We start from the raw sequence: 13,437 nt of genomic DNA, 5'->3' as shown, positions 1-13,437 counted from the left end.
CATTTTCATAACTGTGCCAACGTTCTTGTTTCCAGTATAAACAGGGCAAGATGTTCCTGAGTTTATAAAAATCTAGTCTTGGGGAACTAATCCTCAGTTAGTGGCCATGATGAAGAGGATCATTCTCACTGGCATCAAAATCCAGTGCTGGCAACAGTTACTTCTTTTGGACTATAGCTCCCAGAGGCCACTACCTAGGATGGCCACTGAGGTGTGTTTGCAAATGCACAAAGGTTCTCATGATACCTTTGATCAGAACATTTTATTGTCCAGATGCACAATCTATACTTGGGACAAGAGGCTACAGTTAGAACAGAATATGGAGAAACAGAGTGATTCCCAACTGGAAAGAAAGTTAGATCTTGTATTGGCACCTTATTAATTCAACTTATATACCGAAAATACCATATGAAAAGCAGGCTTAGATTCAGAGGAAGGAGGATTGAAGACTGGAGACAGGAATATCAATAACCTAAGATATGTATAATAGTAGCAGAAAATAACAATTCACTTATGTCTATGTCTGAAATAAAATGACACCTTCTATGTTCCCTTGGGACAGTGGATAAATGGATCTCGTAATGATTACCTCCCTGTTGTACGCTTTATAGATCTAGTGAAAAACAAGAGCATGTTGCAGTCACATTAGTTTGACCTAAAAACAGCGGATGGGCCGCCTGAGGACTGGTCCCCTCAAAAGAACCCAAAACAGGACTGTCTTGTCGGCAGTTATAAAAGTAGTTAGTGAAAGTCAAAGAAGAAAGCACAAAGGCAGTTTTAATGCTGAACATTAAGAAAACTAAGATAATGACCATGGAGGATATTCACAAATTCAATACACATGAGGAGGAAATTGAAATAGTCTAATAAATTTATCACACTAGCAAGATCCCACGGACAAACGGGAGTTAAACATGATTTAATGCGAAGAAAACCCGGAAATGCCCAAAGTCTATCACACGACGTCACAGTTAATGTGAAATAATGTGGAGTTAAAGCGGAGAAAACTGGCAGCTTTTTACTTTTGGAACATCCTGAAAGTAAAAAGCTACTGGTTTTCTCCATTTTAACTGCAGTTTAACTTCGTGTTATTTCATTATGGAAGCAATTTGGTGTGATAAACTCCACAAATTTGCAAGTTTTGTTTAAATTCAAATTTAATTTAAATTGCGTTTAACTCCTGTTTGCCCATGGGATCTTGCTAGTGTGGTAAACTCCAAAGTCTTCTCACATCTTGGATCAATCACTGACCAGAATGGAAATTACAGTCAAGAAATCAGAAGAGGACTAGGACTAGGAAGGGTACCTATGAAAGAATTAGACAAGATCCTAGTGCAAAGATATACAATTGAACACTAAAATGAGGATTCTTCATACTATTGTATTTCTTAGCACTTTGTATGATGTTGAGAGCTGGATGGTGAAGAAATCAGGTAGAAGGAAAATCAACTCAGTTGAGATGTGGTGCTGGAAAAGTGTTCTGCAGATACCATGGATGGCTGAAAAGATAAACAAATGGGTACAAGAACAAACTGGAGTTGAACTTTCCCTAGAAGCCAAAATTACTAAACTGAGGTTTTTGTACTTTGGCCACATCATGAGAAGATATGACTCACTAGAAAAGGTGACAATGCTTGGAAAGATAGAGGGCAGCAGAAAGAGAGGAAGACCACACACCAGACTGATAGACTCAGTCAAGGAGGACACAGCCATAAGTCTGCAAAAACTGAGGAGATCCATTGAGGATAGGAAGACTTGGAGATGCCTCATTTACAGAGTGGCCAGAGGTCAAAGTTGACTTGAAGGCAATTAACAATAACATATCTCATGAAGAGAAGCTATCTATTCTTATCTATAGGCTTTTCCTGCATTATGTATTTGTTCTTGTTACTTTATCAAACATAGGGCTATCTCAGACAGCCATTAGCCATCTGAGTAGTGTCTTCATAATTTATGGAATGCAATTTATATCATTTATGGAATGCAAAAGAAAGATGTAATTTTCATCTCTTTCTCACATCTTTTTTAATTACAAGCACATAAATTCTCTATTTTATTTGCCTGGATGGTTTCTTTTGCTTGTAAGAACCTTCTGCATTTGGTTTGTAACTGACTTTAATAACACAAATTATTCTAAAGTCTAATAAAATACCTCTTTGATGATACATCTGTCATTGAGATCTTTGAAAGCAATAATCCTACAGTCTGCTTTCTACAGGGATCAAAGCCTAATTGTTGATAAAATCACATTATGATCCCAGTATGGGATTTGTACTCCTATACATAGGAACTCAGATGGATTGTAAACAATAAGACATAGAATAGAGCAGAGATAGAAAACTCGATGCCTTCTAATTGTTTTGGATCACAGCTTCCTTAAACCCAGCTAGCACAGTCAGTAGTCAGGAACTGTAGAAGTTAAATAGGACTTCCATGAAGTCCAAAGTGAATCCCATTCCAAAATGAATCCCAGTTTGGGAGAAAGGTGAGATATAAATTCAGTAAGAAAGTTGTTGCTTTCTAATACTTTCCTCAATGCTGACCTCTCTTTAGCTTAATAGAAAGATTAGAAGGAAATTATGGCAACACTGGTTTTTAAGTCTGTAGATCCAACATTCTGGTCCCCAGATATTGACAGACTTCAGCTCCTAGAAGCCCTAACCAGTATGGACAGTGGGTGTTGTAAAGTGTGTTTAAATTACTTAATTCAGGGCAAAGATACATTATCACTCCCAACAGAAGGTTCTTTGGAAATATTCCAAGGCCATTGTTTATTTTTGCTAGGTTTTATTAAAAATATATATGAACTTCTGAGTTTACAGGGATTGTGGAGAAAAGAAAATAAGGTTGTCAGTTATTTACTTAGTAATTTTTGCATTTTGTTTGTAGGATTTTCTGCTTCTTGTGCCAAAGCAATTTGACAATTTTGGGATATTATGCATCTTGACTTGAGTGATGGGCAGGGACTCTGGAAATGTTTTTAAGAAGGAAGGCTCAACACTAAGCAGCTAGGTCTTTATTAATTTCCTCCTTGCACATATATTTCAGAAAAAAACAATGAAAACACACTGTATAATGAATTGAATAATCATAATCATAATTATAACTAGTGAATTAGACTGGTAATCTGATTATTGTGGAAGCAATGGCAAAATAATAAAGGAAATATTACATAATAATTCAGTAACTGGTTAACTGATACAGATATATTGAAAGAGGAAAAATTATATATAAACCTCTATAATGTACAGTGGACCCTTGTTACACACTGGGGTTTGGTTCCAAGATCCCCCGTGGTTAACAAAATCAGTGGATGCTCAAGTCCCATTAAATATAATGACATAGCAAAATGGTGTTCCTTATAAAAAAAGGAAAATCAAGGTTTGATATTTGAAATGTATACCTTTTTTTAACATTTTCAAACCATGGATGCTTGAATCCGTGTATAACAAATCCGTGTATAAGAAGGGCTGACTGTACAGTGTGCCCATCCTATATGGGCTTGCCATCCATGGCTTTAAACCTATGGGGATAGCACGCCCATTTGTTACAATGGCACATGCACCTATGGTGTGCATGCTGCACTACAAACACGAGCGCACAGTCTTGAATGGGGCTTGCTGTTCATGTAGGCTTAAAGCCCTTAATGGCAAGACCATGGGGGGGGGGGGAGACGGATCCTCCGCGTATACAAAGGGCCCATTGTAAATGTAAAGGTGCTGTAAGGTCTCCTAACATAGTCACTTTAGCTGTCACTTTTGTAAGTTTTTAATTGTATGTTTTTAGACTGTAAGTTGCTTTGGGTCCCAATTTTGGGAGAAAAGTAGGAAACAAATTACAGTAATATAATAAATAAATAAATAACATAGTGCTTCTCAAGTTAAGTAAATGCAAATCTGCCTCCTAGCATGGAGCTTCTCAAACTATCTGATGTTAGTGACCAGCAATACTTTCCCCAGTATGCCAGGGACTACTGCCATATTTTTACCATGTGCTTCTTGCTTTTATGGAAACTCACCATAGGCCAACAGTTGATGGTTTATGGACCAGCACTGGCCTACAGACCAGCATTTTGATTACCACAGACCTAACATGCCTAACTCTCTAGTACATTACTTTCAGAGCAAAAGCTATGAAGATACATTAAAAGATCAAATATTTGAAGAAAACATAAATACTCTCAAAGGAAAGTGGAAGACATTTATAGCCACCAAGCCTGAAGTGGAGAGAATGTTTTGGTGCCAAACATGGAGTTAAGAATGTCTACATACTGCTGCTGATAAATTAATGGTGGGGACAAAAACAGATTGGGAAGTGTTTCGAAAGGATCTCCTCTTTCTCTCCAAACTGGGACAATCAGCACTAAATAGCAAATGAACATTCAGTGAAAACAAAAGATAAATAGTGAGGCCCAAAATTCCAACTTTACATATGCACTGATGTGAAGTAGGCTGATGGTTAGATCAAGAAATCACAGCTCATGATTGATAGCTCTATTGAAATGTCAACCCTCTGTATGGCTGCTTTAAAATAAAAGTCTGATCTCCAAGTTGGGTGCAATTAGTACAAGGACTGGAACCAAAAGTAAAAAAAATTAGAGAAGTGATTGGAAATTTTTTAAAAGCCCCAGTATCACACATGCAAATCCACAGGGAGGCCAGAGCAAGCCCTGTCCTTGCTTGTCTTCTATCAGCAAGTTATGATATTTTTTATGTCATCAGGCTTTTGGAAGATGACAGGGTTGGGGTACTTTAGGGATTTGAGAACTGATGGCTCAGATGTGAGTCACAGAATCATACAGTTGGAAGGAACCCCAAAGGCCATCACTTCTGAGCTTCTGTCAGAGCAGGAATCCACAGCTAAAACATCCTTGAGAGGTGGCCATCCAGCCTCTGCTTTAAAATCTACATGAAGGAAAGCCCACCACCTTCAAAGTAATCCTCAAAGTGACCATTTTGTGTATGACAGAAGATGATGGCATTGTACATTAATATCTAAGCACCTATTCCCTCTAAAATTCAAAATTCATTTTTTGTTATGCATTCATAGAGATAGTATGATCAGTCAACATAGAAACCATTTTGAGCTGGGACAAATTCCTAACAGGACCATTAAGAAAGAACCAAAGAGTTTGTACAAAATGTCCGAATGGTGAGAGGCAACTATAGGGGTGCTTCACCACCTTTTGTGGTTGTTTCCAGACTTTCCACAGATTAAGATGTGTGGTCCTTCTACAAGAAAGGAGAGGATATTCTGTATTTTGTTTCTTCTTTCCTAGACCAGGAAGAGACCCCACCCCCTCTCTCTCCTGGGCATATACAAAATGCTGTCAAAAATTACAGGAAAAGAACATACTTTATGGATTTTACTTGTTCAAGGCTGACTGAGTCACAGTCCTGGAGTAGAAGTTTCTTCATCATATTTTTTTTCCCCTAGCACACAAAGTTTAAAAAATGGCTGCTGCAAGCTCCCCTGCCCTATTGTTTTAATAGGAGGTAAAACCACCCTTAACCCAGTGAAAAATGAAACAGAATAGCCGAGGACAGGGCAGACTACCTTTTGCTGGGATCTGCAATCTTGAGTCAGTCTATTGCAATAGCTGTCATAATGCCTGAGATCCATTATCATTCAATTAGCCTTTACTATGAACACTTAGAAGTCCCCTCCCATGTAAATATACATCGGATAAGCTGCAGGGTTTTTTTCTTATTCCTCTTGTTAATATTGCTCAACTAAAACAACTGTCCTAAGATTTTGTGCTTGTGCTTAGTTGTTTAGTTTACCTCTGACTAATGGTTGTTGAAGGAGCTAGATTGCACAGCAGTCTTGTGACCCAATTTTGCCTTATTTCAGGGGGAAGGAGGCTCATCCCCACTGCCTAGTCCTGGGGCTGCTCAATCCTCCTGCCTCCTTGTTCTGGGCCCATGGAAAGAGCCATGGGAAGAACTGTTCTGCCTCACACAGCAAAGGGTCTTGGGACAGTCTGCTTTCTGGTAGGCTATCAACTAAGTGACAGATAACAAATCTGTCAAGTATAGAGAATGAATGAGTGAAAGGTCAGGGAAATATATGCAGTTCTTTGCAGTAAATGGAGGATTGAACAGACTGAAGGTCACCATTCCACCATGAACACACATGATCTCATCTAATCTTGGAACCTGAACAAAGTTAGCCAGACCTGGTTACTACTTAGATGGGAGACCTCCAAAGAATACCAAAAATCTCCAAATAAATCTAGGAAAAAATCCACCCTGGAACCTGCTGCTAGTCAAGAGTCACATCCTGGATATGATGAACCAGTGGTCTGACTCACTATGTGGCAGTTTACTAGGTTCCTATTGTAATTAATCTTGGACTTAGAATGGGGTAAAGAATTTATATTTATTCAGATGTTCAATTCAGAGAACTTGTGTTCATTAAGATGTTCAAAGAACCTGTGATCATTCAGATGCTGTGCCTTATTGATCAGGACACAACATACTGATGTTTCTACCCCATATCAAGTGGAGAAATTGTGTCAGGGATCCTGCTTCTCATTTTAGCATCAGAAATCACCGGTGAGAAGGGGTAGAAACAGTCTACTGTGCCTTGATAGGACAGACTTCTGTTGCCTGCAGTGACTGCTGCCTGGTAAAGCAGGATGAGGTGGGGCAGGAGATGCTAAGGACATAAGATAGAGGGAAAGAAGATGATACAGATTTCCTTGGATCAAGGGGAAAGGTTTATATTTGTCTATGCTCCAATATTTTAAAGGCTTTAAAATAACATTGTTGTCTCTGTGAAAAAATGTCACCTTTTTGATTCCATACCCAAAAGCTTTCTGTGTCAATCTATGGAGCCCCTTAGAAAAGTATACTTAACTAAGCAGCTGATCCAGGATCTCAGCCATTATGGGAGTTCATCTCCCAACAGCCTTAATGAGTAGAGCAAGTGGTGAGAGATGATGGTAACTAGAGGCAAATGACATCTGAAGGGCCAAGCAAATTTCTTCTTCCTTGGCTCAGCGTTGCATTTTCCCTGATGAGTATTACTGATTTGGAAACTGAAACCAAAGCCCTTTTGTCAATGATAATGTCACTTCCTCTGTATGTGCAGCCGAGAGCAACTCTCTCTCTGACTAAATGGCTGGCATGGTCGTGTCATATGTGGATATGTATAAAAAATTCTGCCAATAAAAACATACTTGATCTAAAGAGCCAACATTGAAGATATGATTTCACATTTGTTCCCATTCTCTTAATTAGAACAGATTGAGTTATTCACGGGTTTATGCAATAATGCTCTATATCTTGGCTTGTAAAGAAAGGTAAATGCAATATTCATGAAGAAGAATGTGTATGAATATTTTATAGGAGCACTTTGCATAAAACCTCATTAATATTCAATAAAACAAGCAGCTCTTGTTTGAAAGAAGAAAAGAAAAAAGCAATAACGGTGTGAGAAAGAAGCGCTGGCACCAATAATCTTTAAAAAGAGAAACTTACCATCACCAAGACAAATACAAATACAAATACAAACCATCACCAAGACATTAACCCTGGTTCTTGAACATTCCAGACACTTTCCTACCATTTATTTCTGGAAATGTTATATAAAATAGCAGAACTATCAAATGATATAGATTTCCTTGAATCAAGCAAAAGATTTGTCTTTTTTCTATTCTCTAGCATTTGAGAGGCTTTAAAATAACACTGTTAAAAGGTCTCACCTTTTTGATCCCATATTCAAAAGCCTTCTGTGCCAATCTGCCCGGTCCCTCTACGGTTTTCCCATCATCATTTGGACCCCAGCTGGCACTATAAATGTCCACATGATCCGGGCTGAAACCAATTGAACTAGCTTCTATGGCATCAGTGACTATTCCATCCAGCATTCTTATGCCTTAATAGAAAGATGAGCAGAGGGGAAAGCCGATAATTATTTTTTGCTCTCTCTGTATTAGCAATACAGAGGGTTGCATGTTGCCATGTAAATAGAAATGCATTGTCCTACAGGATAAGATGTCAGAGCTGGTGAACACAAGACTTCTATTGGATGGAGGGAAATCAATATTCCAAAATTCTCATTAAATGGTGTCCCCTTCAAAGAACCAGGGTGGGTGGGGGCCTTTCTCTAGCTTGAGATGCAATTGCTTCAGTTAGCAAGTCACAAAAGTGTAAAGGGGAATAGTAATGTCAGGTTGGAAAATAACACGATAACAACTTGCAAGCCAAGCAGAGGGAATGTGAATACTGGTTAACACAGAAGAATTTTAAATGTGACAGCAGCCAGCACAGATATCTGTAGCTGTCCAATTTTAATTAATTTGTAGAAAGAGAACAACAGGTCTGTCCCCTTTAACACTACACCACATGCTTCTCAGAATTCAGTGTTGATCACAGTTCTTAAAGTGTGTGTATGTCAGAGAGAGAGAGAGAGAGAGAGAGAGAGAGAGAGAAGGGTCTGGTTACAATACTAGCATACAGTTCAAATGAAAGATAAGTAAGTGGAACACAAAGATAATCTAGAAATTTGTCTGACTCAGTAGAGATGTAGAAAAGAAATGGCTTTTACTTTTCAGGCCAGATTACTCTTGACAAGATATCTGAGCTACCTATCATTTCTGTATTATTATTTGGTACCAATGATGGTTTGGGGATTCTGGGAGTTGTAATCTAAAAACCTAACCATTCACACATCTCAAAATTATCAGCTAATTTTATATTATTCGTGCAAGCATGATCAAGTAATAGTTATAAATTAGAAAATATTGACTTTAATTACTCTTTTAATATTAATTAATATTTTAATATTTCATTGCAGATTCTTATTTTTTCATAGTTTACTATTTTACTTTTAAATGTCTGTAAGTACTTTTCAAATAAACATTTTAGCCAACTTTCCTGTTAGTAAGCCAAATTTAGAATTAGTAGAAAACCAGATGCTTATATTCATTTTAATCAGAAGATAATGAAAGCTGAAACAGATAGTCTGTAATTTATGCTGGTGCTGATAGCCCTAAATATGGTGGCTAAAACTACCAATTTTGATTCCTTTTCATGTTTCCCTCTCTTGTATCTCCAGTTGCTTCTGTTCCATTTCCACATCAGTTTGTAATCTTCATGAAAATTTATCTGTGTGCATTTCCCCTAATATATAGATTCATCTATGACATTTTGCCAAAAGCATGATATTTTTGTAATTGTTTTTCAAAGCAATAGCAATAGCAAGTACATTTCTATACCACTTATCAGTGAACTAGCACTCCCTAAGAAGTTTACAATATGTAAGCCAATGGCCCCCAACAAACTGGGTACTCATTTTACCAACCTACAAAAGGATGGAAGGATCAGTGGACCTTGGAGCCCTCCTCTAGGATCAAACTTACAATGTTGTGACTGAAGTACCAGCGTTTAACCACTGTGCCACCAGGGCTCCTCATTTAATGTGTGTGTGTGTGTGTGTGTGTGTGTGTGTGTGTGTATTTATGTTTGGTATATTTTCCTCCTTAACATGCACTTTTTTTTTAAACTTCCCCCCTAATCGAACTGCAATGCAAAATTCTGAAAACTGTGAATATTGAAGGGTAACTGTCTTCTGGTTCACATATTGACTGAAGAAGTGCAAATCTGGTATGGTTTTAACCCATCAAAATACAAATCAGTAAAAAAAAAATCCCAACCCTGGACAGTAGAACGGAATTAGCAAAAGAATACATTCACATTCTGGACACCATGGCACAGCTACAAAATGGACCTCTAAGCACCACACTATATTTGCAAACCCTAACGTATTTACATGCCACAGTTTCCACTGTTAACACACTATCAGATCCATAGTTTACAGCCAATCCTATGATTCAGTTGCATCTGCTCAGACCCATAGGATAGTGATGCCAGACTCATGGAATTACAACATGCATTCCTCAAATACAGTACCCACCACATGAAATAAAAAACAACTAAACAAAACAAGATTTGTATGAAGGACTAATGGATTACAGAACAGACTGAAGAGAGAAAATGACAAGACTTCACTAGTGGTCGCATACACTTAGGTGTTTCATCAAGGAACTACAGCCCATTCTGGACAATAATGCTGCTCTCTCAAGGACTCTTGGTGGCAGGCCTTTACTTGCCTACATGCAGCTTCCAAACCTTAAAAAATTACTTACCTACAATGGGACACAACACAGATGTGGACACTGGTACAAAACCTTGCCACAAACCTAGATGCCAAGTCTGCCCACACATCTCTTCAGGAAATGTCATCACAGGACCTAATCACATCATCCACAATACTAGAGGGACTTTCACTTGCTCATCTGCCAATATGATTTATGCAATATTATGTCAGCAATATCTTTCATCACTCTACATTGGGCAAAGAGTCTGGTCCCTATGCCAGAGGATAAATGGACACAAATCAGACATTAAAAGTTGCTGAACATTTCAGCCTTTGTGGGCATTCCATCTGAGACCTCAGAAGATAGGTCCTTGATAAAAAGAACTTCAAAAGAAGATTGGAAAGAGAAATAGCAGAATTGGAATCTATCAACAGACTCTAGTCCATCAGCAGTGGGTTGAATAGAAACAATGGTTTCCTGGCACACTACACACATTTCAACACTATCAAGCCCCCCTCCCCAATCCTTCTGAGGGCATGTTCTCTGTGATTTCCACACTACATTATAATATTCATATGGTTATCTAATCTCCTTGGCTTTAGGCAACATCCTTCCTCCTGCCTTTGTCCCCCAATGACCATTGTTAAAAATGAACGTGTCACCTCATCTCTATACCCACAAGGTTTTGAATTTCAGTTGACATCCTCACACACCACCAATTTATATGGGTCTGCCACTGGACTCTTTAGATGCACTGTATGCATCTGAGGAAGTAGGCTCAAGTCTACGAAAGCTCATGCTACAACCTTCGTTCTTTCAATTGTCTAAAAGGTGCTACAAGATCTCTTTGCATGCAGGAAAATATTGATTATCAGTACTTGGCTGTATACCAAATCAAGTTCATGACCACTTCAGCATATGTGAAGCTCAGAAGCTGCTACCTAGGGCAATTACATCCCACTCCATCTTATAACAGGATCGTTTGGGGGGTGGGGGGAACAAAGCAATTACATGCAAAATGCATTTGTTGCAGAAGAATATTCTAGTTTATTGTAGAGCCATAAGGTGTAACCTCCACAGAAAGCTTTCAGTAACTTTCTTTTCTACTCAAGTTGCTCAGGTTAGTAGCACTAACCCCCTTCAACTCCACTGTTGGGGAAAATTCTACTAAAATGAAATTATTGAACTTATGTTTTACCTCCAACTTTGGATCTATATGCAACTCCAACTCCACATTTTATGTTGTTTGCTTGCATAGCAATCTCTCCTGCACACCGTGTTCCATGCCTGCAACAAATCACCAACTTCATACAGATTATGTACAAAAAGGAAAGACTCAAGGTAGTTTCCTGCATCTTGAAAACTAATATTTAAAACATGTTAGTTGCTATTCTCTCCTTGTGACTGTTTAAATAAAGCACAATAAAAGTTTAAAAATTATTATGCAATAATGATTAATTTGAATCGATCAAACTCAAATCGAGCCAACAGGGATAAGATCAGACTGTTGTCATAGAATGTATTGATGTTGTAATCCAGTTTAATGGTAAATCAGGTTTTATAAAGAACAAACTGATTTTCTCAAGACAACACTGAGCTGAAAATGATATTTTTAAAGCAATGCATCTTATCTATAGATATCAAGTTATCTCATAAGGTCACATCATTTAAAGGTATAATTCATTTTTATTACTAGGGTCAGTGATAATTTATTTTATTTTATTTTTTTGCTGGATTGTATAGTTCTGTATGTAATGGAGCAGTTGAATGCTTCCAGTCTGAATTTCATTTTCATATTAATAATGAGTAGATTTTTGCTGAGTGGTAGAGATATCACCATCTCAACTGGGGGATAATAGTTCCCTACTGCCGATAAATACCGCTGCTAAGAGAGTGATACATTTTCAAAAGCATTGGAACATTTATTCTTTGATAACCTTCCACTTTGAAAACCTTCCACTTTGATGATATTATTTCTGTTAACCATACAGTAAACTACATATGATTTTTTTCAAATAGGGGCTGGTGAACCCAGGTGAAAGTTCTTTAATGTGTCGTTAAAAATAGTGACATCTCCACTGGTTTGTAAAAGCTACTTGTTCACAACTCCACTTTTGAAATGAATCACTTCCTCTCCTTTCATTGGGCTTCTCAGGCCATTATTCAAAGTCCGACCTGCAAAACAGCCATTATCTCTTACATGACTGGGTAGTTTGTACTTGCTTGACTGGGTAGGCTACAGAAAGGCAATTTAATTTCACAATTTTGAAAATAATAGGTAGATTCAGACACGTAGGTCATAAGGCAAATTTATAGTATCATCTTTTCCTAGGCAGGGACAGAGAGATCTAATGTCAAGTCATGTGTCATCATAGCCAGATCTGACTTCTCAAGGAAAAGGCACAGTTGGTGCACTAGTTTTAACTGTGCAAATGCACTCCTGGCCACTGCTGAAACCTGGGCATCCAGGCTCAGATCTGAATCCAAAAGCACACCCAAGCTGTGAACCTAAGATTTCAGAGGGAGTGTAACCCCATCCAATACAGGCTGAGTCCCTATTCCCTGATCTGCCTTCTGGCTGATCAAGAGCACCTCTGTCTTGCCCAAATTAAGTTCCAATTTGTTCACCCTCATCTGTTGCTACTGACCTCAGACACTGGTTCAGTACAGAGGCTAAGTGTCAAGAAAAAAATATATTCTGTGAACAAAACTTCCCTTTTTTTTTTTGGTATGAAATCTTTCCTATAAAGAAAATGGGCTTCCCCTGCAGAAAACTCTGTTTCCCGTGTTTGCACAAAAAACTTGATTTTTTTTCCCCACAGAATAATTCCTGTGAAACACTTCAGGAATGTTGAATATGCAAGGATGAAATAGTCAAGGATTTCCTTCCCTAACCATTGATGACAGAAACTCATACAAGGGTTGATCTTTACTCACTTGTTTTCATTTGTTGGATCATATCTAGGAAATGGATCATGATCATTGTCATTGAAATCATAACTTGCATCTGGATCCTAAATTAGACAACGAAAAGAAATGGATAAAAAAAACTCTTCTCAGTCAAACTGCTGAGGCAATGGAGTAGCACATAATGTAAGAACATTAGAAGAGGACATATGGATCACAGGAAAGATTCGTTTTCTTTAGCATTCTGTTCCTACAGTAACCAAAATAATTGCCTACAGGAAGCCCATGAGCAGGAAATGAGTGCTGTAGCCTTTGATCCTGGAGTTAATATGTAAACACCATAACTAGTAGCCATTTATATTCTTCTCTTCCATTAATGTAGGTACATTGATTCTAATATGTATTATTAATCTGCCTTTAAACAA

General features: G+C 37.9%; 1 protein-coding gene across 2 annotated transcripts in view; it reads right to left on the bottom strand.

Annotated features, from left to right (window-relative positions):
- PCSK1 (proprotein convertase subtilisin/kexin type 1) overlaps positions 1-13,437 on the bottom strand; it is a 56,166-nt gene that overhangs the window by 22,679 nt on the left and 20,050 nt on the right. For both annotated transcript variants that reach the window (XM_042448323.1, XM_042448324.1), the window contains exons 5-7: positions 13,043-13,119; positions 11,304-11,392; positions 7,709-7,881 (exon numbers count right to left, since the gene is read on the bottom strand). In XM_042448323.1, the coding sequence (XP_042304257.1) occupies positions 7,709-7,881; positions 11,304-11,392; positions 13,043-13,119 (339 nt within the window). The remainder of the gene's footprint in view (positions 1-7,708; positions 7,882-11,303; positions 11,393-13,042; positions 13,120-13,437) is intronic.

This window comes from Sceloporus undulatus, chromosome 2 (genome assembly GCF_019175285.1).
Source record: "Sceloporus undulatus isolate JIND9_A2432 ecotype Alabama chromosome 2, SceUnd_v1.1, whole genome shotgun sequence".
NCBI classification, from domain to species: domain Eukaryota; kingdom Metazoa; phylum Chordata; class Lepidosauria; order Squamata; family Phrynosomatidae; genus Sceloporus; species Sceloporus undulatus.
This window is presented reverse-complemented; position numbering and strand designations above follow the sequence as displayed.